At 42.9% G+C, this 27,265-nt stretch overlaps 1 protein-coding gene across 6 annotated transcripts in view; it reads right to left on the bottom strand.

The window, feature by feature from the left end:
* The window catches only part of znf536 (zinc finger protein 536), a 234,253-nt gene that overhangs the window by 84,835 nt on the left and 122,153 nt on the right, over nucleotides 1-27,265 (bottom strand). For all 6 annotated transcript variants that reach the window (XM_076733827.1, XM_076733745.1, XM_076733908.1 and 3 more), the window contains one exon: nucleotides 1,204-1,362. In XM_076733827.1, coding sequence (XP_076589942.1) covers nucleotides 1,204-1,362 — 159 coding nt within the window. The remainder of the gene's footprint in view (nucleotides 1-1,203; nucleotides 1,363-27,265) is intronic.

The raw sequence follows: 27,265 nt of genomic DNA, 5'->3' as shown, positions 1-27,265 counted from the left end.
TTCCAAATATCACAATTTACTCTTTCCAGTTTAGGAACACTGAGTCCCTGTGAGACCAACACAGAGGCGGAAAATCACCGTGCAAACTTACGCTTACACCAGGCCCACCAGCTAGAACCAGGCGTCCTTGTTGTAAGGTGACCTCTGTGTGGTCTAATTGTGACTTTAACCTGGATAGTCAGTGGGGCGTTTGTACCTTGCAGAGGGTTAGAACCCTGGCTACTGTCCACAGTCCACATCATTACTCTGACTGCAGCCGTAACCTCTCACTAACAACCAGCGGACAGATTGTCACAGAAGCGCCTGAGTCCCGGTTGGTGAGATGTATGGGCAGAGCTCAGAGGGTTAGGATGCTTGACTGAAAAATAAAGCTAAATCTATTAGACACATCCTCTCACGCATATCCCTAAACTGTGGACAGGCTGGCTTTGTTTTGGCTTGAAAGTTATTGAGAGTTAGCGAGTGTGAAATTGCCCTCTGAGTGATGTCATCAGAGGACACTGAACCCTTGTTGTGTTAATTAGAGCTCAATGAAATGATGTGTATGAAGAAACAGAATAATAACGGCCTTAAGCTTCAATGAGGGACATTGTCAGGAAACGCGTATTCCTACATGTAAATAGTTTATTTATTTGTCTTTATGTCAACTTGAATAAAACGCAGAGCAGTCAGACATCTGATTAAGACGGCACAGAAAATATCTGTGGACTAAACAGGATAATGATCGAGGTGAGAATTACAGTATGTGTTACTGATGAACTGGGATCACTGGGTTCTTATGGTACTGCTTATTTTCAGGACATTGTGATACTGTGATTTGGGAAACTGTGACCATCTGTGCACTTACGATGGAGGTAGTTTGTACTGTAAGCAGGTTTTTTTTTTTTCTTTCTTTCTCCCTTTCTTGAAATTTCTCTTAACATAATAGATTTTAGTGTGGCCGGAGGACAGAGACAACAAATGCAGTCTCAAGTACAAAACTAATATGCAATCAATTAATTTGCATCGTATCCATCATATCAGATGCAGATAGACTCCAATACCTGATTAGGCCAATATTCATAAACCAATATGTCAGGCTAACCCCAGAAGGAATGTCAGTACAAGTAGTGAAGTAAATTTTGCATGAAGCATAATAAATGTTTAATTGCCTGAGAAATGCAATCTATGAATTGCAGAAGTGATATCCGTGGATGTACTGACCTGTGTGTATCCGCAGATGGACTTTGAGATGATGGGAGGTGCGGAAGGATTTGCCACAGTAGGGGCAATCCTTGGAGGACGAGGCCAGACTCCGCTCACGATGCTGGGACAGAGACGGCTGAATGCTCCCCGCTGCCTTCCCCAAGTCCTCCCCAACATCTGGAGCACGCACAGAGACAGCACAAGGAGGGAGAGACAAATGGAAGGTGTGGTGAGTGCCACTTCAAACCAGCCCTCCACACATTACAACACAACACGTTTTTTTTTTCCCCCCCCTTCTCCTCTGTCTGTCTCTCATTGTCCCACGTTTCCCTTGCTCAAATGTGCGAACGCCACACAAAGTCAAACGCATCAAACGGGTTCACGGGCCGCGCTATTTTCCTCCCTGACAGAACGCTGACAGTTCATAAGCTTTTCAGTTTCTTTAGAAACACCATAGTCCTGAGATACACCCCCCCCAACTCAAACACACACACCCTCAACACCACCACCTGCACCACCACCGCCTCTCCTTTCTCCCCCTGTTTTTCTTTTTTATCCTTTCTATCATCATGATTCCTATTAAGCATATGCTGGATTGCAGTGAAAATTAACAATGCAAAATAAGACAGACAGAAGAAAAAAGACAGAGATACATTTGGCTATGTCAGCATCGCAGGATCTCCTCGCATCTCTTCCTGCGACCTGATTTTGACAGGTAGCTGTCAGAGATATGATAGGGTGATAACGGTTTTGACCCCGCCCTCTGCCGCTTCCTCCGCACGCCAAAAAACGATGATGCACAGTTTAGTGCAACAGCAGTCTGTTATCAACACAATCACCTCCTGAATATGAATCTAAAATGACTGACGACAACCTGGGAATGTGTTGACAGCAGCATAATCTGAGGTGAAGGTGTCATCATCAGATTGTACACAGTGGCCTTGTTGTAAGGATGGTTAAAAGCCTGTGATGTGCTGACAGTCATGAGTGCAGAATTTAAAGGCCTGAGCAACACAGTTAAGTTCAAAACACAGGGAAAAAAAAACTTGAAAGAAACAAAAAAGAATACACAACAGATGCTTGATATGTCTTGTATCTTGTAGCTGTTAAATTAAAAATATCTGTACCAGTTCCAATAGCATTTGATGGACGTCACTGTGCAGGAGGTTCAACATCAACCCACACACCGCACAACTGTTTGTTTTTTGCTTCTTTTTTTGTGCAGGCTGCTGTATCTATATCAACATTTATTTATCTGAGCGTACTGGTAGGCAACGGAACTCGCCAGCGTGAGAAGTCACGAACTTTGAAGTTGTAAGCAACATTGACACTGATCTCTCTCTTGCTGAGGTGAAAGAAAAGAAGTGCACAGACTGCCGGATGCACAGAGGAAATGTAACCATGACTGATTTTGTCTGTGGTAGTCATGGCTTTATTTCATCATAGACACACAGATTCTGTGGCCTCCATGGTAAATATATATATAGCTTGTCACTATGCATGTGACCCAAAGAAGCATGGATAGAGTTAAAAATGTTATTTATTTTCCAATCTGGCACATGATTTGGTATGTGCGTAGGGAGGGAGGGGGGGGAGCCAGAAAGAAAGAAAAAGAATCAAAATCGAGCAACCCACTTAGGCAACCATGCCGCACAATAAGGAACATTTTTTAACAGTAGCCTAATCTTTTCTTTTCTGTCGCCCTCCTCCCCGCCCGATTCCACCCCTCCTCTGTCAGGGAGTCAAATAAGGTTTACAGAATGGAAAGACCCAAGTCAGCAAGTCCTCTTCCACAGTGACACTAAACACACAACTCCATTCAGCGACGCTGCTATCAGGCTGAAGGCTATTTATCACAACTGAAACTGAAAGGCAACCTAAATGTAAGTCTGTGACAATACTCAGATACTAAATACCAGCTGCCTCTACTTGGGCTTGGCAACTGTGTGCTTTAATTCTGTGTACTAGTGAGGAGAAAGAAGCCAGGAGACAGTTAGGTTTTAAAAGCAGATGTTAAACTGTGGATCTTGAATTAAAATTATCTTGCTTTTCACATAATTTTACACAAGATGTGATGTTAGACAGAGAAGTAGGAAGAGATGGCCGAGAAAAAAAGAAAAATCTTATACAGAGGGGCGTTTAACACGGTCGTCCATTATTTCCACGTGTATAATGATAGGGACTGGAGACGGGTCCATCAAAAATGAAATTTAAATGGCAACTAATAAAATTTGTAGAGTTGTTCAAATGGAACATTGAAAATGACATTTCATGTCCTTAAATCCACTTCAAAACTGCAGCGTTTTCAAGGAAATTCTGTATATCACGATGACTATTGTGGCCTGGATGATACAACACATCGCATAGCTTGATGCAAATTAGGCTAAACACAAATTGTATGTAAAATATCACAGGTGAAAATATAATTTCCTGCATAATTTCAGTACTGCGTGAACACATCAGATGCGCCCCCACACTATTCTTTTGCATTTTCATTTGAATGCATTTAAAAGATGGCCTGTAGACAGAAAATAAATAAATAAAAGCGAGTACAATTCCCCCAGTGCTTGGTCCAGGACTGCACCATACTGTAGCCATAGTCGCCTCCTCATAAACATATTTTGAGCGGTCTACTGTACAGATCCCTTTTTGGCAAAGATTCCCCAGATCGTGTAACAGACAGTGGCCCACCTGCCCACCCCAGATGGGGCTAAAATTAAAAAATCCAAAACACAGATTAGAAGCAGGACAAACACCAGACCACACTTCCAAACAAGCACACACACATACACAAGCTCTGCATGTCTGTCTCTCTGTCTCTCTGTCACACACACACACACACACACACACACACACACGCACACACACACACACATGTCCTTGTGTGCCAGGGTTAATAGTGCTCCTGTAAGAGGAAGACACACTACTGAGAGGATAAGAGTGTGCTCTCCTGGCATATAACAGCCCTTCAATAATAAATGGGCTTCACACATTTATACGCACACACACACACACACACACACACACACACACACATTGTACACACTACAAAGAAAGGTAAAACAGAACTTTGGGCGTACTTCCTTGCTCTTCTCCTGATTGTGTATGCATGTGATGTGAGTGCATGCACACGCACACCCACAGGTACGCACACGTCTGAGAATGCACGTCACTAGCTGGGTGTCCAGCATGCCTGTCTTTAATCAGTTGACTGATCCACAGCTTTTAATGCGGCTGTTCCAATTACTGTAAAAGTCATCCTGCTCCATATAACCACAAATATTGACACTTTATTGCACAACACATTTATGACATTTTGAAGGTCACCCCGTATATTAGGCATCATCGTTCACAGCTGGGTGTGTGATGTGGGGAAAGACTCGATCGCTTGTTGACACCCAGCTGTAACTATCCTCCGAGTATTGATTTTCATTCCCCATCTTTCATTTTTTCTTTTTTTTCTTTTTCATGCAAAGAAGATTCACTGTAGGACGTGCAGCATTAAAGTGATTGTAACAGGTGAGTCTTTGGCTTTTTATGTAAAAGCCTGTAAAGGCCAGCCACTGCTTTCACTTTGCTCACACTGTTATACAATCTGACATTTTTGCACTTATATTTAGAATCTTTAAATATGACCGTTTAGCTAGAATTATGAGAATTATGCATTCAAAGAGAGAAAACTGCCACAAGGCCGTCCTTTAGGACACTAAAAATATATGTATAAAAATTGTTGAGGGCCACTTTGATGGCCAGTAGAGTTGTGTCACTGCCTTAAACTGAAGAAATGTTTAATGAAAATACAATAAAAATTCAATGAATTACAGAAACATACACAGAAAACATAAGAAAATGATTACATGTTCTCCAGGATCTGACTTTAACTGGTCTTCATTGTATCACAGGACAAAAAGCACTGTGTAGTATCACTAGATTTTTAATATTTAATAAAAGATGCCTATTTACACACCAGTGCATCTAAATTTGTTACGAGTGTCAAAGGCCGCCGCTGAATTTACATGTTTTATTTCAGCCAAACCTCATTTTATGGCACTAATCCCCCAAAAAGATCATAATTCATATCATCAATCAGGAAAGAATGCCAATTAAACATTGAAGCCACCACTACTTCCTTTTGCCCAAATTCTCCCATCAGACTCAAACATCCAAACAGTTTTACTCTGTCGTCTATGAAACTCACCTCTACCCCGGGATAAAACATGACATACGCACAACTATGACTGCTAGTACAAGAATATCACAGAAGGAAAAAAAAAAAGAGAAATACATGTATAATTCAGCTATATCTGATCTGAGACCAGCTCCTCTCCCCTCTGCCTTTACTGGTGTCACAGCGGCGTAATGGAACATGCCAGAACAAAGGCTCTGAGATCAGATTGGAGCAGAGTTGAGCAGGCCATCTGGGAGGCAGGCTGAGTATCAGTCACTCTGCCTGCTGTCTGCTGCACTCACACTCCCCTCTGAGAAACTGTGTGCGAAAGTGCAACTGTGTGTGTAAGTGTGTGTGTGTGTGTGTGCGTGTGAGACACCTCACTCCCTTCCGACCGCACGTCACCAGGATCTTGCAACGGATCGACCGATGCATCCACCGCGGGGATACGCCACCAGGGCAGCCTCCACGACTGAGTGACAAATATATAAATTGATAAGGATCTGTGTGTGTGTGTGTGTGCTCGTGTGTGTGTGTGTGTGTGTGTCAGTGTTCATGCGGGTACCCCTGGGATAGGGCACGCTGCCTACTCCTTTACAGCAACCACACCCAGTTTGGAGGACAAAAAAAAAAAAAAAAAAAAAAAAAAATCATCAACAACAGCAAAAATAAACAGCAAAGCCAATGATTGTTTGTGCGTATGGTGCTGGGGGTGCGGCTTGGTGGGGGGAGGGGTTTTGCCAGTTCCTTAATGGTGCTCTTTCAATCACACTTTGCACTCTAAACGTTCTGTGGTTTTGATTAGTATGATATCACTTTCAGGAAATAAAACTGGGGGGGAAAAAAGCACATCAGTCATAAAAACACAAGATGTTTTGCTTCTTGCTCGGCCATTATTCTAATGCGTCACGTGACTCCCGTCGAAGCCCGCCGGCCTCTCCCCATAGCCAAATAACTGGGGGTAGCAGGAGGGAGGGGGTGATTGACGGAAACAGTTTGAAAAGGGGAAAGATATTAAGAGAGATTGGGTGAGAGGGAGGGAGGGAGGGGAAGAGAGAAAGAGTAAAATGTGATGACATCATTTGAAAGGCATTAGGCTTTTAAAAATGCGCCCGGGGGGACTTGATTTCCTTACACCAGAGCAACACAACACCATCCGGCCTGATGCTCGCTTGCTCTCCCTCTCTCCCTCCCCTTCTCTCTCTCTCTATCTCTCTCTCTCTCTCTCATACACACACACACACACACACACACACACACACTCACACACACCACCTCCCAACACCCCCTTCCCCTCTCATTCTTTTTTTGATTTGGACCACTGCCATCTTTGTGAGCGTCTGGTTCATGCGAGTTAATCAATTTGAGGTTTAGTTACACTGCTGATGCTAGCATTCCAGCCACTGCTAAAACGTAATCTGAACTCGCAGAATTTATTAACCAAACACCAATTATCATTAAACACCACTGCATTATCCCCCTCCTTTTACTACCTGACAAGGACTACTTAATGAAATTTTAGATTAAAGTTATTTGGTCCATGATTTATGGGCATTGAGAAAGTCCTAATGCAAGGCTCTTTTAGTGTGCAGATGCTTTTGTTTTTTTTTGTTTTTTTATTTTCGATATTTTTTTCAAAGCGGGTACACCAGGGATCTGAGAAGTCTCTAAGGTATTACAACAACCAGGTCTAGACCAAGAAGAACAAGCAGAAGAGAGGAGGGGGAACCAGAAAAGAGCAACTGTGCTCCAAATTTTACACAGCATCCTCACTGCATACTTGTTGTTTTACTACTGACCCCGCCGAGCAACAGAAATAAGACCAAAGACCAAATAAATCGTGAAAAAATAAAAATAAAAGAGATGCAAGTTGTTGTTTACCCGCGCAATGTTTGTGAGATGAAAACAGCAGCAGAATGTGTTACATATAAGGCGGTGGGGTAAACAGGGGCACCAGATGTTCTTTGATGTTAATAATGGCATTTATTATTAATATTAATTAGATCGCATTCAGCAATACATTTGGGCCATTTCCAAGTCAATTAAGCAAAATGGCATTCGGGAGATGTTGAAACGACATTTTAAGGCAGGTGCTCAGCAGTCCCCTATTAAAACATTTTTGCAGCTCCTGAAAAACAACCCATTTTGAGGCAGATTTTATTTATTTTCTCTTTGTTTACTCTTCATCAGTATTTCTCTCTCCTGTTGTGAACATTACAGTTGCGACCGTATCTCAAAAAAAACATATTGAGGATCGCTTCTAGATTTAGCATGCATTATCTAATTAAAATATACAGTATGTGCTGATTCTGATAATGCACACGTGTTGTGTCCACGCCTGAGCAAATATGTCAGCCCAGACTGATGGGTGTTAATCCAGATATGAAATCATGATTATGGCCATCATGATGACAATAAAAAAAAAAAAAAAAAACGCAGTTTTCTAAATTACCGCTTTATGCAGGGTGTGCGATCCTGGTACAATCCCAAACAAATTCACTTATAGCACCAAATATTTCTATGTCAAAGGCCCAATCCGCACAGTCGAGTGTGTGTGTGTGCCAACACACCCTTATACCAGGACACAAGATTCCTAGTGCTGTTGTTACCAGCAGATACCAGTTCGGCCAAATCTAATTAGACAATGCAAGCCAGAGGCCACACACCAGGGGGTGTCTTGTCTATATAATCTAAATAATCCCTGGCTATATGTGTAAGGATAAAAAACACAACGTTCTAAAGCTCTATTCAGTTTAATCTACACCTCTGAATAGCGTCCTGCCACACCTCTCGGACCCACTGTGTGTTTATGTGTGTGTGTTTGTGCGCTCATAGCCCTGCTTTTGGCAGCAGGCCCTGTTTTTTTCAAAGCTGGTGGAGGCAGCAGCCTTACAATGGTACATTAACAATCTGTGCGTTCATTTATCAGTGTGTGTGATTTGGACTCTCCGTTCATGGCGCGCTGCACTTTTCATGGCTGAAAATTAATGAACAAGCCTCCCCTCGCAACAAACATGCACCTGTGCTGCAGAGATGCTAATCACAAACATTTATATTTATTAGTGAACGCCCGCACTAAAACTGGAGTTGTGGAGGAGGAAAAAAAAAAAAAAAAGAAGAGAGGATGAGGGGAAAAACAGGAGGAGAAATAGTTCCCTTTTTCAACCTGGGTAATGAAAGGGTAGTGGTTTCCATTGTGCAGAATTGTGTTAAAGCTATTTGTTTGAAGCACTGTCTTGAATGACGGGGGTGTGGAAGTTCAGGGTATCTATTCAGGGAGTGATCTTCATGCTGTGAAGATTTTTCCTCCAGAACTATCGGGTGAAGGGCATTGCTGCCAAAGAAAAAAAGAAAAACAGTTTTCTCAAAATGCAGCCTTAACACTAGCTGATGCCTTACAAAATCTGTAGAATGAATTTCCTTTCTGAAGAGGCCAAACCTGAGTTCCTATCACCACACAGGTGGAGATAATGGAGATGATGGACAGTCTTGACCAGTGCCTCTTCTTTTTTGGGATGCTTTTCATTGCCTGTTTTTTCTCCATTTCTTTCTTTCTACTTCTTTCACTCTCATTCTCCCTGCATCCCTCTCTCTCCCCTCCTCCTCCCCCCTCCCACACTGACAGAAGGTGGCTCTCTCCCTCAGTAAAGGCTATGCCTCTGCCCAGCTAGGGGAAGAGGAATGGTGCCATAAGTTTCTCCCTGGCACTGGCCCACCTTTGTTTTCCCCCCTCCTCAAGTCTGTTTCAGGCTTCAAAGAGCATTGGAAAAAGACATACACACACACACACACAAACATGAACACACACACACACACACACACACACACACACACACACACACACACAAACACACACACACACGTGCACATACAAATGTCTGAGGGAGCACTGATGTCTCACTAACTTTATCATTCTAGCAGGGTGATCATAGTCCCGTTGAGAGGCTGTGGATGATGCTTGAGGGTGTATGAGTGTGTGAGTGTGTGTGCGTGTGTATGTGTGTGTTTATGTGTGTGATGTCCACCACTGTCTGCATGTATGCATGAGAGCACAAAAGGCAGATGGGGACAGAGGTGGGTGTCTTTTAGGACATGAAGACAAGAGCAATTACTAATGTGTTTGTCTGTGTGTATACAAACGCACAGACAAACACATTAGGGTGCACTTGCCAATGTGTGTGTGTGTGTGTGTGTGTGTGTGTGTGTGTGTAGTGCTATAATAATCAGGGTGTATATTCATCATGCCCCCTCTCAGTCTGTGTTGGCAGGAAGTGGTGTGGTTACCATTAGTGAAGGATGACTAGGTCGCTGTCTCTTTTACTGGGATGCTGCTGGCTTTCTATGGATATAGAAATGGAAGTAAATGAAAGGAAGGGATTTAAGACAAGAAAGTGGAAAGGTGAAAAAAGAGAAGGAAGAATTTAAGGAAAGGGGAAAGGTGGAAAGAACATTGCGGTATACTGGGAAAGGAAAGGAAGAGAAATGACAAGAGAAGAAACTAAAGAAAACAAATGACTGGAAAGGTAAAAAGGATGAAATAAAAGGAAATAGAAGGAAAAAGATAAGAATATTAGAAAAGTAAGAAGAAAGGAAACAGATGACAGGACATGGGTATGACAGGATAGGGCAACTGGGAAAGAAGAAAAGACAGGAGAGAAAAGAAAGGAATTTAGACAAATCTAAGAAGTTTAGACTAAAGAAGAGGAGAAGTGAGAAGGTAAGAAAGGAAGAAATGCAAAAAAATAAAGGAAGAGGAGAAAAGGGCACGACAGGATATTGGGAAAGAAAAGGAAACAAAAGACAAGAAAAGGAAATAAACCAAAGGAAAAGAAAATAACAAAATTCAATGAAACAAGGAAAGAGGAAGAAGTGATGCTAATATAAAACAAAACATAAACAATTAAAAGAAAAATGACGAGGTGACACCATGAGAAAAGAAGAGAGGGAGGAAAGAGACAAGTAGGGATAGGACATGACTGGATATCGGCAAAAGAAAGGAAAGGGGTGGAATTTTAGGAAATGAAATGAAAGGAAAACGGAACAAGCACGTACTACCAAACGCTCTCCAGCTGCTGTACGTATAGCAAGATGACAATTTGAAACGACGACCACTCTGTTGCACTGCCCCTTTAACACTAAATAAAGTAGAACTCCTCCCTGAGCCACCATTGATTTCCTATTCATTCTCGTGCATGCTAAATCAACAGCAAGCACAATGGGCCAATCATCAAACTCAGCTACAGTACCACCACTTGTATCCCACCCTCAATCCACCTGGCACTGGTTGAAGTCTATACTGTACGTGGCATCAATGCTCTGCACACCGCAGCCATTAGTGGCGTTATTCTTCATCAATGAAAATGAATCAATTAAGCCTCATTAAGGGTGCATATTAAGGTGGAGTAATTATCGGGTGGGGAATGTACAGTGATCAATAGCTCGGGAGCATAAATGTGCACTTAAAGACATATATTACCACAAGGGGCGATGAACACTTTTAACAAGGCCACTGTGGAGAGGGAGCTAAAGTGGGTAAATCTGCTTCACGCCATGCATACATACTGTGTGTGTGTGTGTGTGTGTGTGTGTGTGTGTTTGTGTGGGTGAGAGAGAGAGACTATCGCTCCTACCATAGCCTGGTCAGGCAGTAAATCCAGAAACCAAGGACGTGTCCCGTTTTCCTCTTCTATGAACTTGTCCAGTGTCTCGGAAAATGAAATAAAAAGATTTATACTGTAGCTGCAAACATCCTGCCGGTGTGTGTGTGTACGAGTGTGTCTTTGTGTTTGGACATGAGACAATGACCACAAGAGATAGAGCCACACTTTAAGAATAAATGAGAAAAAAGCCCCAATTTAAGCAGTGGGGAGGGGAGTTTTTAAATGCTAGAGGCCTTCACCCTCTGGCCACACGCATACAAACACACACACATTTACATGCACAAAGTAACATGCACACACACAATCCCACGCATAACGCCTATTAAAGAGCACGCTCTGTCCCAGTCGCATAATTTTAATTTGTTATGAAGGTCATTGACAGCAAGTAATAATCACCATTGGGGATCTAACAATTTGCCATTTCAGAACATTGAGGCACTGATGACTCAACTATTAATAGACTGAAGCCCCCCACCCCGCCCTCGCCCCCCTGCCTCTACACCCCCTGTCCTCTTAAATGACTAAAAACTATTCCAGTATTTTTTACACTCATACCCCACATGCACACACACACACACACACACACACAAACTAAAAAAGCCCATATGTCTTTATCCCATTTATTTATTTTTAAGTGTGGAAAGATGTATGAAATTTCAGGCAAATTAACGGGAAGCCTGAAAGAAATCCACCAATGGGGCATCTACAGGAGAGAGAACTGCATTGCAAAAAAGTAAATCAGACAGCTTTTAATTCCCCTTTTTGTTTCTTGCTGTGTGCCTTTGCAGTGATGTCTTGCGCCGAGGAAACGGCAGGGCTGCCTATGCTGAGCTGATGAATTGTTAAGCATTTTCCCCCGTTTTTTTACAAACAAACATGCAGAGAGACACAATGACAAGTTTTATTCTACACCAACTCATTTATTCTCTGCTTTAGCATCACCCAAGCCATTCAGACATATGTGTCTGGCATTTGTCGCCAAACAAATAAGTCCGAGCTTAAGCTATTTTTATCAAGCACGAGAGCGTTTGTTCTTTTTAAGTGATCGTCAGTGTTTGGGGCGAATAGAATGGGAGTTGGAATCCTTTATCTTTCAGAGGCTCAACAACTCAAGACTAATTACAAATTAATCTGGATCTGGATATCTGCAATGAGAGGGCCCTAATAAGAACTTGTGGTGTGCTAAGAGGAACTATCTGTTATATATTTATAGGGGAGCTCAACGCATGGAGAGGGAGAGGCAGGCCGGAGATGGAGGCGGCCAAAACCCAAATAAGAGAGTAGCACATAATTGCCTGCTTTCTATATCCAAGCAGCCACATCAAGGCTGAGGATTGTGGATATTAATAATTGATCATTAGCTTGATAGGACAGAGCGTGCTCAAGTTTTTAGTGGTGGAAGTTTGATGGCTGTTTTAGGTCTCTCCTCAGGGTCTCGAGCACTGTCGCTGTACTTGTAGAGAAGGTCAAGTGGGTCCATTCTTTTAAATAGAACGCAGCTGCCTCTAAACATAAGATGTCAAATCAGTATAATCTGTTGTCCATTTAGGTGCATTTAGATGCTCAATTTTCTCTTGAAATCTTTACAGTTTTTAAGACTCTGCAGGGATATTTTTATCAAATCCACATGATGAATCCAGATTCAGAATGGACTTGTGTGGAGTTTCTCTCAATGTAGCTTCATGCTGCATATGATCAACACAAATACTGGGTGGACTTGGGTCTACTGCATATGTAAAAAAGAATTTAGTTGAAGCAAAACCTCATAAATTGCCTCAAGTGATCACTTGAGGAAATGAGGGTTGATGGCTACAAGTTTCATATTCTAAAAAGGTTTGGGGGTGTGGAGTTCAAAAGTAGTCTCGAGGCTGCATTGCCTGATGTTAGCGTAACATAACCAAATCTCACTGCTGGTAGTCTAGCTGCATTGTGGGTAGTGTAGTTGCTACATGGTTTTGATAAGAAGAAGAATGTGTGGAATAAAAACAGCGAGAGTAAGGCTCACATCATTTGTACAAGTCTAGGACACACACTGTTATGTGTCAGGGTCCAGTACTGTTTGGTGCTGGCCAAATCCTCACATTAAGCGATGTCTGTCTCATTTAACTTTCAAAAGAAAAAAGAGAAAAAAAAAATCAATGATAAATGTCAGGTTTCAAAGAATAAGTGCCTTTGTACAAAGTGACCATCTTGCAGATGTCCAACATCCACACTATCACAGCCAACCCGAATATTTCACTCACAGTCAGTTTGGGTAAAGAAAGCTTAACCATGATTTACTCACAGATGGAATATGTCTTCCTCACCAACAGCAGTGTGTGCAGTGCTGCCACTGGTGGCCAGAGGCAATACAGCAGTACTACTAAAATGGTAGTCTGAATGGCACAATCTGAATGGTAATCTCTACATAGCTTTCTCAAGTAAATCATGTTTTCTGTTCATTTACACCTGCCTGAAATTGATTTTTCCTGCCTTATATGTATATGCGTATAACTTGCTGATAGCCTTATTTCCTTATTACACCCATAAACATCTGACAAACAATGCTCACACCATGAATAAATAGAAAAGAGAAGATATGGAACCTGAAAACATACCTAAGCAGCAAAAAACAAAAAAAAGTTTAGAAACGATGATGATGACATAAATTGATAGATCAATTGTACAACATTGCATTAATTTGTTAATGTAGTTTTGTGTTCCTTTTTCTCTAATTTATACATTATCACCCAGTTTGCATTAATCATCACTTAATAAAGAACATCACTGATAATGATGAAAGTATAGACGAGTGTAGAAGAGCATCTTCCACTGGAACACTGAAACATCTGTTAAGCTTAAGAAGATTGGTAAAATGGATTTTATGATCGTCTTAGCCTTAAGACGCTTTTGGGAAACAAGGCCTTGTTCATATTGCTTCAGATTGCCATTGATCAGATCTAGGAGAGATCTGTCAATGAGAAAACACGTCCCCTCTGGGAATTGCCTCAGTAGACAAAAATGCCATGCGTCCATAACATTTTTCATTTGCGTGTCTTGGCTGGAAAAATAAGAGCTACAGCTCCAGCTCCTGAAGCTGTCGAAAGCATGGCTACACCAAAAGGAGTAAATTCCAACACTTGATCGCAAAATAACTCCTGGAATGCACTGAACACTGAACTTAAGACTGTGGTGGGTGCTAGTTAACTTCCTGCTGGGGAAACGGGCTTTGATTTGCTGCCTGGTAGCTGGGGTATGTCGCTCTCTATTACTCACTCTGTCTCCACAGCTAGTGTACTCTGAACTCCCCCTGGTCCCATGGTAGGGAACCTCTGGGCACCTTGACTGTCGTTTAACTGCTTGTGGCACGAGGCAGCTGAGGAAATGGGTCATTAAATCCAACGAGCTGGGGCGAGCCCCCCCAGTGCCCCAGATCTGTTTCCAATCAGATAGCCTTCTTTTACAGGGGAGACAGAAAGAAGCCAAGCACAGCAGCCCAAAGCAGACATTAGTGTCATTGCAGCCCAACACTACTAATAGCAGCAGCTAACAAGGACTGGTGCATTTATTTATTTATGAATTGTCATCCCAAAAGTATTTTAGCGGTGAGATCATCTCTGGCCCCTCTGAGGATTTCATGGAAAATTTGCTCCACACCTGGTTCCATGCATAGTCTCTAAAAATACTTAAAGTATGCACTTGATCATGAGCCACACACACATTAATTACTGTTGAAAAATATATAGGCTATCCAAGTGTTGTATTGCGCAAAATCTGCAGAGTGCAACATTACAACATTTGAGATAAACTGTTTTGAAAGTTCACACCCGTACCCTCCAGGTGGCTCAGCACTGAAAACTCCCACAATAGATTTCCGCTGAAGTGAAAAAAAAAAAAAAGAAAAAAAAAAAAACCCTGAACTTCCTTTTCTTCCACAAATTCTTCGTCAGCCACAGAAAACTCATTATAGAGACCATGATCACTACCATTTTGTCATAAGGGCTTCAGTTGGATCCCTGTGTCTTTCGAAGACTGTGACTGATCTCATCTATAAAGGAAAAGGGCAGACATTTTGCAGGAAGGTAAATACTGCAAATGTTAGCGTGAGGAGTGTCTTCGATTTGTCCTTTAGCAAGATGCTAACGTGTGATACACCATGCCCTCTCTTCCCCCCTCCCCTCCTCCTCTCTCATTCATCTGCCTCCCAAACTCATCTCCCTTTCTCCCTTTTCTTCCTCTGTCATTGCAAAATGCAGGGCCAGCGATATGAAAAAAAAAAAAAAAATACTACACACACTTGTTGCCCGGACTTTATCTCTACATTATTCTTGCCGCTCCTTCCGTTCATTTCAGAGAATAAGATAAATGAACGACGTACATTTCGTGCACCTGTCCTCCCCTCCCCACCTTCCTCTTCCCCTTACGATAAGGGATTTCATTAACGTGAGAATGCTTGGGCTGAAAGAAACATAATTGCTTCAGTGTTGTTGTCCTCTCTGCCGCCGACGCCCTAATTTCCTCCTCGCCTTACTCTTGACTGTTAAGTGATCATTATATCAACACAGGGGATGGGCCAAGGGTAAAATATTGACAAACTGCGGTCATGTTCATGCAAAATATTGAGGAGAGGTGTGTGCTTGTGTGTGGTAGAATGTGATGAAATATTAAAAATTAAAAAAAAAAAAAATAGCAAGAGCAAGGGGGAGAGAGGGAGAAAGAGTTGATAATAGGTGGGAAGTATGGGTGAGGAGTGAGGAGGAAAGAAAGAAAGGTGCTAATAGAGTGACAGCAAGGACGTAAAGTGATATGATCAATTGGGAAAGATCACACAGTCCGGTAATAATTTAAACACCAGGTTCTCCCCGTCCCTGATGGATAGCTGTATGTAAAAGATACATAATTTTTTGACTTGCCATTTACACAGCATTGCACCTGAAAGCCAGGCAGCATAATAGACAGTTTAAAATGTCAGGGAACTAAGTAAGTAAGAGAGACAGGTCGACCGGCAGAATCTTAATTAGAGGGGCTCTGTCTAATGGCCACGGCTTTCTAGACTGGCTGATGTTGGGAGGAGTGTCCAGCAGGAATACACACACACACACACACACACACACACACACACACACACACACATGTCACGCACACACACACACATGCATGTACAGATACATTTAAATCATTCCAGTTGGATAAAAAGGATCAGAAACACATGAAAATTCACAAACATACATGTGCACACGCACACACCCTACACACCGCAGTTTCATCATCAGTGCAATTAGCGAAAGATCCCCCTGTTCAACCTTAATTTTATATGCCTACAGCTGACCAGTCAGCGACCAAATCTATCTAGTTATGGCGCGGCATCACAAGAATGTTCAGTGGTAGTCTGGAAATGCATGTATAGGATTTACCTATCTATCCCTGAGCAGACCTGGCTGTTGAGCCCGAGCCAGCGCCACATGATTGTGTTAATTAATCTGCCATTGTGAGCATGGGGAACAGCTGCACGGGCTCTCGTGGCTGCGTTGTCAAAGCAAAACAATGCAATGTTAAGCTTCCCCCACTGAATCTTCCATTACAAAGGAGCCCCAACAACAGGGCTAAATTCATAAATCCACAGATCAATTTTTACCAGCACTAATGTCTGACCTTTAAAGCGAAAAAGGGATTTTTTTTTTTTTTTTTTTTTTTTTTAACATGCTTCATTTGGGCTTGAAATATGGTCAGATATGTGATACCTAGGATTCGGGCCAAATTTTCACTCACCCCTCCCTCTAGCCTATAAAGCAAACACACTGTGAAGAGATAGAGATGCAGAGAGAGAAAAGGAGGGAGGTAGGTAGGGAAGGATGGATGGACAGAGGAAGAAAATGAGCAACAGAGAGACGGAGGAAGGGAGAAAGAGAGACAGAGACAAACAGATGAGTGCTAGGAGTCACCAGCTGGGCGCTGGTATTTTAAAACAAAACGTCTGACGCGATTACCAGCGATCCATCGATCGGTGTTATGTGGCATTAATTTAGACTGGGGAGAGGGGGAAGCAGGAGGAGAGAAGAAGAGGAGAAATAAGCTTTGCATGTGCTTTATAGGTCAAATCAGAGGAGAACAAAAGTGTTCATGTAAGACATTTTGAATTAAGATTCAAGACTTTTGGACAATGTATCAGTATGAAAATTTTGAGCAGACAGCCTAATTCATATTTATTTAAATCTATGCATGTTTTTATTTGACTAGCATTCACAGAAACAGTAAACTGAATGGATTAGTTAATACACAGCAGACAGTCGCACGTAACTCTTATTTTGGTTACAATCCGAGCATTAGTGCTCAACATTAAGACAGAAATCTAACGTTCATTTAGAAACAACATTGACCAAGGGAATACATAAATAAAATTAGGTAAACTGCGCTGCCACCACAAATTATGTCTGCAATAACAGACTTCACAAATAAATGGTTTAGCACCTCTAATCGAGTTCACAAAATGTTTCACTAGACAACCATTTCACTGCATTCATTACAGCTTCACTGAATTACAATTCTATTGCTTGCAGAAATCACAGCGTTTGTCTTTAATGTGGCAACCAGATTAATCTTTGTTTCAGAGACTGAGAGATGCCTGGAAGAGATGGGAGATGGCGTGCCCCTATCACACACTCTCTACAGTGAATGGCATGGCCTTGGTGCACACTTGGCACTTCCAGAGAGATGGTGATGCACCCCGAAAAAATCATCAAGATGGCTGGCTCTCGCCCCACTCTGCAGCCAAGCCCTTCTGTCTTGCAGAAAGCCCTCCAACAGCCCACTGAGCAGGCAAGACATTGGAAGAGGAGTCATATACACGCATTGAGATGTACTGACGCATCTGACATGTTCTGTCAGTTGTCATTGACTTCATGTAAAGTAGGAGGTGAATGTGACTGATCATTTCTTTCAGGTTTGAATAACAGGGAAGGGCTTAGGAAAGCAATAAATGGAAGCAATCGAAATTGCAGATGAAGGAGGCAAGACATTTCCTTCTCCCTGTGACACTGTCTCTCAATCTGCACCCTGTTTTAGTCTGCCAAACACCAAGTCAAATAGTGACACTGAATATGGCAGTGAATTCCGAATTAGTTGTTTAGTTGCCATATTCTTGATAGACTGTACAAATGTTCTTTTTTACAAGAGTTTCCATTACAATTCTTGGACTCACAGAGTATAAAACCAGTTTGAATTACTGCAGACTCCCCGAAACACGCGCGCACACACATACAGGCACACACCCAGCATACAATCTTGAAAGCTTGCAGATGGGGATGGGTGACATGGTGCTAACTCGCATCTGAAAAGTGACGCTTGCTGCAGCATCTCACCTGTCCAACACGCTGGATTTCAGAAAGCCATCAGATGTTGCATTTACCGCAACACTGAGCAGTGGAGAGCATCCGATCAGAAGACATACGCAGCCTGAGGTTCGGTGCACTTACACTTGACAACTCAACAGGACACTGAGTTAAACTAGAATGGGAATTTGTGACGCCAGAAGAAGGTTGATATCTTGTCATTATCTTCTCCCTCATGGCTTTGTTAGTATTTACAGCTAAAATGTTACAGAGGGTGTATCGAATTGGAAGAAAGACTTTTTTTTTTCCTCCTGTGGTACTGTGCTGTCGGCTCCCTGATTGTTGGAGTATAAAAATAATCGTCATGGAAATAGATCTCATTGACAACGTGCCATGTTCACACTGTGAGCAGCTTGTGCCTTGTGAACATAATCCAGAAACGTCCTCCAAAAACTTTCCTCCACAAACTTTCAATCCCTCATCCTCTTTTTGCCCTTCTCTCCAAAAGATGAAAAGAGGGGATGCCAGGGAAGACAAAATCCTGTCTTGTCAAGTACCAGCAAAACAGGTAGAAATGTGAAGTGGGGGGATGGGCTCAAGGATCAAGAGGCAAGGGAAGAGGGACAAAAGAGGCAAAGAGCATGAGCGAAAAAGACTGAGGTATTGAGAAGGAGGAAGGATTGACCAAAACAGCTTTCACATCCTCCTCCTGAAAATCCACTCCTCATCTCTGTGTCTAATAGGAAATACCTGCTTCTGGTCCTGAGAGTACTGCGCCGGCATGATTACACCCTACCTGCAAGCCCTGCCAGGAGAGGTGGCATTTGGCCGATCCGTCCCCCCGTGAGGGTGACTTGTGGCTTAGCCTCGACTTAGCTCCATGTCTTAAGAAGGAGGATAGCAGGAATGAGGGGGACCACTTGGGAGGAATGCGAGTCTCTCTCTGTGAAAGCCCGGGATAAACCTGTGTCCTCAGGAGGGAAGAGGCTAACTTCTCGCTGCTGGATGGTGGCCCACGGGTTAAAAGATGCTACCTCCAAATGTGACTACACTGAAGTCTTCAGAAACTGTGGAACCTCTGTGTCCTTGGATGATGCGAAATACGGTGACTTTGTTGTGTTGCCTAGACATCACTTTGCAATGTTCTCAAAATAATCTATATATTTAAGGTCTGTTTGTGTGTTTGGAAAAAAGTGTGTGCTCTTGGAAAACCTGCTCTTTAACTGCCCTCTAGTTTAGGAAGATCTAGAAGCTCCTTGTGTATTATGTGCAGGAATCTGAGGCCTAATCTAGGTGTGGGAATGACTCAGTCTGAGATCCTCACATGTAGGTTTATGTTTTACAAGCCAACACCGAGAGGATAAGAGACACATTGACTTGCTATAACAACCTTATCATCAACATAAACATATGCTCACTGTGTGGGCCGTCGGGCGATGTTAACTTGAGGGCAGATAAAAAAATATAAGGGAGTCGGCAGACATGGCGAGACGGAGGTTCATTAGAAGAGCTGTAAATGAAAGTGAGGAAGGCATCTCATCAAGCACATGTTCAACACTTGGTCCATAAGGGAACTATACCTGCGGCTGTCGCATTCAGAAGGTGTTACTCTAATAAGACAACAGTCGCTTTTATTTACAGCGAGCACAAGATGACATGAAACATGCATTAACACATCTTCTGTTGTGCCTTTGGTGAAAAAAAACACCTTTGTTATTTTGTAAACAAAACATCTAACTAACAGCCCCTTTTGCAAGCTAAAGATACATTCAAACAACATATGCTCTTGACTGAAAAAAAAAAAAAAGCACAATAGGTGTAAACCGTCTAAATTGCAATTGCACCGCATCTTGGAAAACAAACACTTTGCTTTGTTACCAAGACAACTGAGATAATGTGATTCCTGCGGCATTGTCAGGACTGCTACTTGCTACATTATGTGTGACAAGCTTAAGAGTAGATCTAGAGGCGTGAATGCACAGATTCAGGCTCCAGCCTATTGCGGATTGAAGATAGTCCGGCAAACCATATTTGCATGTGTAACCTTGCCAAAGAGTTAAGCTCAGCGGGCTAACATTGCCTCCACGCTTGCAAAATCCTGGTTTGAAGTCAGCACTGATGTATAAGACTCTATAATGCTTGCTGTGATTTGACAATTTGTGTTACTGTTACTTCCCATGCTACTGCTTAGCCCAGTGAACAAATGCAGTTCCATTCTGTTTGGGGATTTAAATGTGATCAGCACCCAACATTTGTTTTTAATATATCTATCTGGGCAAACAGCAAATTCATAATGGAGCCTACAGCCCATATCCTCCTCTTTCCTCTTTCTCTCTTTGCCTTCCATGGCGACAAAATGAATTCAGCTCTGAACCTAATTAATCCACAAAGGTTTCATGTCTTAATCCCCAAAGTCAAGGGGGTTATTGTCCTCACAAATGAGGTCAGTGTTCCTCCCAGTGGAAATAAGGGGAAGAAGGAGCAAAACACAGGGAGTAAAGGGAGGGACCACGGATGCTTACAGAGTGGCTTTCTTTCACTCCAGCTCTCCTGGTGAATAGAGGTGCGATACAGTCGCAAGAGGCCCTGCAAACAGGGACTGGAGTTGCCTGCTATCTGTACAAGAGCCGGCTGCAAGCATAGGAGTATCATGATGTGAAAAGTACTGAATGGTTAACATGCTATAATGAAAGAAGAGCAGACAGAAACATAAACGGAGCATTGAAATAAATGGCACAGCATGACAGCAGTGGAAGAGGCAAAATTAAACGCCTGCCAATCTCCAGCACAGACCTTTTGAACCAGGTGGATAAGAAAGCTGGTTCTGATGGTAATTGTCACTAAGGCAAGTCACTGTCAAACTCCGAGGCGAAGAAGCATCATCCAAATGTGACAGGACGGTAGCCATGATGCAGCCCTCCGTCTGGTGGTATGACAAGGGGGGATGTGACACACATGGCCACACCATGCTGCCTGAAGCACAGTCACCACCAGCGGCCCACACAGGGTCTCTGTGGGGGACAAACCCTGGGAATAACACTGAGCCGGCCAAATGCTCGTCCAGCATCGAACACACCCTGGGTGTATTGTGGGCCCTATCTCCGAGGACCAAATGGCAGCCAGGGAAAGTGCGGATGATTTACCACGATAGACCACATCTATACTCATTTAGACCATCCTGACGAGAGCTTTCCAGAGATCTTTTGTGTCATCCAATCACGGCTTGGCTCAAGGCAGGGGGGGGCGGAGTTGCTGGCCAATGAGAACTTGGTTAAACAAGGGGTCAGCCAATAGCAGGCATGTTGAGAGAAGGGTCAGCCAAGATGGAGGCTCGCTAGAAGAATAAAGTCCAAGATGATGCAATCAACAGCTTGCTGAAATCTGTTGCAGTCAAATGTCCAGCCACTGTATACAGCAAGCATGGAGGATGAGTGGAGGCCTGATGCCGAGAGCCCAGCGAGAATGTTTAAAAAGGCTGCGCTGTCTTATATTAATATAACACTGATGTGACACTATCTCATCATCATCTGCAGCTGTTGTATGGATGATCTTTACTTTTACTCACAATCTGTGGAGTATACTGCATCGACTCTACAAAAGATCTACTAAAGCATGCTTGGCAAAAGCTTATTTCCCACAAATTGCTTGCTTTCTGTGTTACTGATGATGTGGTGACACACAATGTCATGCATACATCAAAAGCATCAGCAGAAAAACCTGCGCTGTTTTTGATCACTGGTAATTACTGTATCTGCACTCCAAGAAGACTCGAGGAGTAAACAAAGTGAGAAGTTGGAAAACGGGGGGGGGAGAGGAGGGGTTGGGGGGTACAGCTTTGTAGCAGACATTCTAATTTCCAACTTCTCTGTGACTGGTGGAATAAAAAGAAGTTTATATTGTCATCTCCCTACCGCTGAGTTTGAAATATGAGTTTAAACTGACAGAGGGAATTAAAATCTGTAAACGCAACATTTTTTGATGCCTAATTTGAAAATCAGCTGTCAGAGTTGGTGTTTGTTGATTTTTATCAACTCAAGGGTTATTACATTTCGAGAATGTGACAATTAAAAATCCCTCAATCATTCTCGTGAGCGTTCCATAACCACGCCAACATGAAAAGTCATATAAAGCTTTGTGATGAAAGTAGATGAAACTCCAGTCGAAAATTCTGAACCTCGTCCGGTAGCATGGGGTCAAAATATGAATGGGAAATTTTATTCTGTTTCTGAGTGTGTACACACATCACAAATATCAGATCGTGCAGGGAAATGACTTCCCTGTCTGTACACAGAGCTTCATTCAGTAATACCAAAGTGCGCACTCTCACGTGTGCATCAGAAGTGCCCTTTCCCATGACTACGTGCAAATGATAGAGCTGAGGGTCAGGACCAGGTCTAAGAAGCTCACTGCTGGAATGGGAACAATTGGAAAATACCTCTGACGTGGGTGCCAATTGGTTAAAAACTCCCTTGACTTCAAAATTGTGAAAGCCAGGGGTTGCTGAGCTATTTTGTTTCTCCTTTTTCTTCTCTTTTTTCCCCTGCGCTCTCCACACTGCCACTGCCTGCATGCCTCCCCTTCATCTCAGAGGATATATAGAGGAGAAAAAGATTTAAAAGGACTGGAAAAAAGCTCAATTGTTTATTGATTTTATAATAGGCTTAGTGCAAGAGAAATAAAGTGTGGGGCTGGTGGGGCGGTGTGGTCAACCAGAGGCGATGGCGTGACAAACACGCGGCTTATGCGCAGGTAACAGCGGCTTGAGTCCAAATGCCGGGATATTGGCTTGAGCTCTTTTCTGTTTTTCCAAATGCCCGTTCGTGGCATTGTTATCCTGCTTTTAAACCAGTGTAGACATAATCGCTCCTCTCACAAACAGGGCACGGCCTTATAGGCCTGAAAGAAGGGGAGGTGGGGGGAGGCTCACTTCAGGATGAAATAGAAAGTGAATACAGAGTGCGAGCGCATAGGTTGAGACAATTAATTTCCAAAAGGGATGAAGTGACTCGGTGATGGTTCATTTTTGACTTTTGATAAAAGGGGAAACTCAATTTTATCAAGTTTATATGCAGAAAAGTAACGTAGAACATGCAAAGAAAGTACATAGAATAAAGGAGCTCAGAATTCTTTGATCAGGTTTTTGCGAGTGTGTACGGCAGAGTGTGTATGTGTCTGCCTGAGAACGCATTGGTGTGTGTAGGGTCTGATATATGGATGATAACACTAATTAGCTCGTTTTGTTTGGGGCACAACACTCATTAAAAACCCAGTGGGGCCATTAAAGTTACTCTCCCTCCAAACCATTGCTGCCACCGTATCCATCTAGGCTGCTATCTCACCCAGCTCTCCCTGCTTTTAATGGCCTCTGCTTCAGGTTGTTGGGTTGAGCAAAGATTTGTGGGACTTGGATAACTCCCCTTCTTCCCCTCTTACCCCAGCTGCCCCCTTCCATACCTCTTGATTCTATTTAAATCTCTCCACTTCTCCTTCTCACGCTGTCTCTCTTCCTCCACAACACTCACTTTCTCTGTCTTTGCCTCTGTCTATCTTGCTCTCCCACACATACCAATTACTACATCCACAACCTCCACTGCAGGCAACATGCTCCATCCATACACTAATAGCTGTTTGCTGAACCGGAGAGGGATTTGCGCTCTTCAGTCCTGACGAGGAGGGGGCGATGGATGTTTCCAAGCTTTACACAGCGATGTCGCTGTAATACCGACAAACCTCCCCGTGATTCAGTGCGGCTTGCCGTGCAATAAGGCGCCCGTTAGTCTGCAGCCGGAGAGACTGGAGGCAGAGGCCTGCCAGGATTAGATGAGCAGGTGTAGCATCCCGCTAACAGATACAGCACAAAGCCATATTCAAGCCCGTGCTCTCTGAGGCTAGCTGTGCTACAGCTAACAGCTTCTGCTCAACTAAAAGGAGGGCTCAAGTCAATCCACTGCATGTATCACTGTCATGATGATGTTTCACATGGAAGAAGACCAGAGAAGTGTCTAGAGGACACTTTGTTTCACTTTGGAAGTCTGCATGAATAGATAGTTCCATTGCTATAAAAGTTATCACACTGGAGAACAATGCTTCCTTTTTTTTCCTTATTGTGAACAAATACCATCAAAAAAAAAAAAAAAAACCCTCATAATTTATCCTCCTTACAAGTATCATCTGTAATGTCCACGAGTTGCTGGAAATAAACTTAGGCACTGCTCAGAAAGTGATCCTAAGTTCTTTCAAGGGTTAGCAGCATTGCTACTGACAAACACACATACAAAGGCCCTTATTAGTTTATGGGAAGAGAAGGACATTCAGAGGGAGCTGGAGTCAGTGGTTAGAAACAAATCTGGTGGTCCAGAAGACTTTTTGTGTTCTGACAGACATATGGAACAACTTACAGCCAATCAATACAGGGAAATGGGAAGATAAAGCAAGATTAAAGAAAAATGAATAAGTGGGAGGATGCATGCAATGGAGCAAGTCAAAAAACTATTGGGTGGGTTAACCTTTGTTCTGCTCCACCTGCTGCCAGAAATACTTGCTACTTCACCAAAATGTGTATTAATCCATTGCTGAAAATAGTTCCCAACAAATGCACTATTCACTGTTTGATGTTTGATGATGATGGTCACTAAAAACTATAGTATCCAGTTGTTTTAAGAAATTAGTATTTTTGATGTGGTTGTTGGGAAATCAGCTTTTTCTTAATGGAAGAAAGATGCCAGCATTATCCTTTAAGACCAGCATAAACAGGCTTTTCCATGCACAGTCCTCTCCTCAAACCCCTGTAACCTGTGTGCAGCACTTAGCAAAGCGCAGATAACACCACAAACACATAGTCTAAGTGCCTGGTCATATTCCATATACTCCCTTTTGGCATGCTGTTGAAAGGCAAGCCTCTGAAAATATCCATGGTCTCAGGTCTGGATATTAAGAGTGTTGATTAGATATATGAGTTTGCCATTTGCCCACGGAGCGTGGAGTGTCTCCGACAGAACTGGGGACCATATGGCTGGTGAGAGATTTCCCCCCTCTCTTCCTCTTCGCGCAGCCTGACAGCTGGATGGCTGCTAACTGGGGACGAGGAAGCTTGGCAGCTGCAGCTGAGAGCAACGCTTTGATGCCGCTCACCCTTTTTCACTTCTCTCTCTCGCTGTCTTCCTCCTCCTCTCTCTCTCTCTCTCTCACACACACACACACACACACACACATTCAGAAGAACCCAGACACCCACTACCGACCAGTTTTAACTTACACAAACTTTCTGCTGGTTGGACAAGACAGACATTGGAAAGGAGCGGTAGTAAAGGTAGTAAAGAGTCATAGCTGAATCCTGCTGGTCTATTCATTGATTTTGGGTAGAGTTGTCTTTAATTTGAACTGCTTTTCACTAGTTTTACGAGTTTGGCAAGGCGAAGTGTTTAAATGCCTCTCTTGTATGCTGTAACAAACAATGACAAAGGTTTCTGCTTTCCCAGATGTATAAATCTGCTATCAAAAAGATGCTGTGTGAGGGGTGGAAGGAGGGAGTGCACCCATGAGTGGGAGGTGGTGGTGGTGATGGTGGTAGCGTTGGGGGTGCAATAAGGTGGAGGAGAGAGGAGGAAGAATAGGAGGAAGGTGAAAAGGCCTCTGGGAACACATTAAGCTGCACAACTGGCAAGTACAAAAAAGTCAGGGATTTTTGATTTAGATTTTTTTTTTTTTCTTTTTGTACTTTGAAAGGAATCTTTCATTATTTCTTAAACAAAGGAAAGAGTGCTTTAGGTGTTTAGATGCAGATACCTGGATGCTTTGTGAAAGCAAACTCTTTCCAATAAAAGTTTAACAGCAGGCAGGTGTTTCTGTTTTTCATCTTAAATCTCATCTGCGCCACGTTCACTGTTCTGTGAGGTATAACAATATGTTTTAGCATAACGCTTCTCTTTCATGAAAACAGCTTCAAATATAGAGTTATGATGATTTTATTTTTTTTTTAATTATTTTTGTATCCAATGTTTTTCTCTGCACTCATGGCAAAGTGTGTTAAATCGCCTGCACACCTTTACAAAGGTAAAATGCAATGTAACGTGTCACTGTAAGCTTCAAATAGGCTTGATGTGCAAAGTGCAAAGTGTCAGTAGGCTCAGTGACCCTCTCCTTTAAAACAAATCTCCCTCTATGATGTTCACTGTTCTCCACTTTCAAAGGCAGCATCTCTAAACAGCCATCTCTCAAACATGTCTAAACTACAGTATCGGATAATCTCCTTTTCTTTTTCTCTCTATGCTCTCCTCCTCTCTTACTCCTTTCATGCTCCCTCTTGTGTTTAGTCACCGCCTGATCCCAGCCTGCCCACCACTTCGTACCGCTTGCCCCCATGCCCTTCTCTGTTTTTTTTCCTTTTCCTCCCTCACACCCCCCTCCCCCCGCTCATTTTCCTTTACTGTATTCCCCCACTCCAGCGCTATATCTATCTCACTCTCTCCTCCCTCCTTTCCCCCCACCAGCTCCTCCCATCCCTCCTCTTGTTGAAAGCCCCCTGTTGCTGCCTGCTATCAACCAGCTCTGAACTGGTGAGCATGGTGCTAGAAATAAGGGAGGGCCAGGAGAGGAGAGGAGAGGAGAGGAGAGGAGAGGAGAGGAGAGGAGAGGAAAGGAAAGGAGAGATGATGTATAAGAGCAGGGGGAAAAAGGAGAGAGAAGAGCAGAGTTTGGCTGGAGCCAAGAGGAGAGCAGCTGGGCACGGCTAACAGGGAATGATAATGACCTCAGAAATCTGCTGTTCGCTCCACAACAATAGGGTGCTCAGTCGCCTGGAAAATTGTGTTCATCAGCTAGCTCTGCTCACTTACTAATTGACATTGCCAAATATTTTAAGAACAATTGGAATGTGGCAGGGGGAGAGAGTGAAAAAAAAAACGAAAGCTCAGAGATCTTAATCCCTGGATTTAATCCCTCCCTCA

Source organism: Chaetodon auriga, chromosome 1, assembly GCF_051107435.1.
Source record: "Chaetodon auriga isolate fChaAug3 chromosome 1, fChaAug3.hap1, whole genome shotgun sequence".
Classification (NCBI taxonomy): domain Eukaryota; kingdom Metazoa; phylum Chordata; class Actinopteri; order Chaetodontiformes; family Chaetodontidae; genus Chaetodon; species Chaetodon auriga.
Note: the sequence above shows the minus strand (reverse complement) of the source record. Positions and strands in the feature narration are given on the sequence as shown.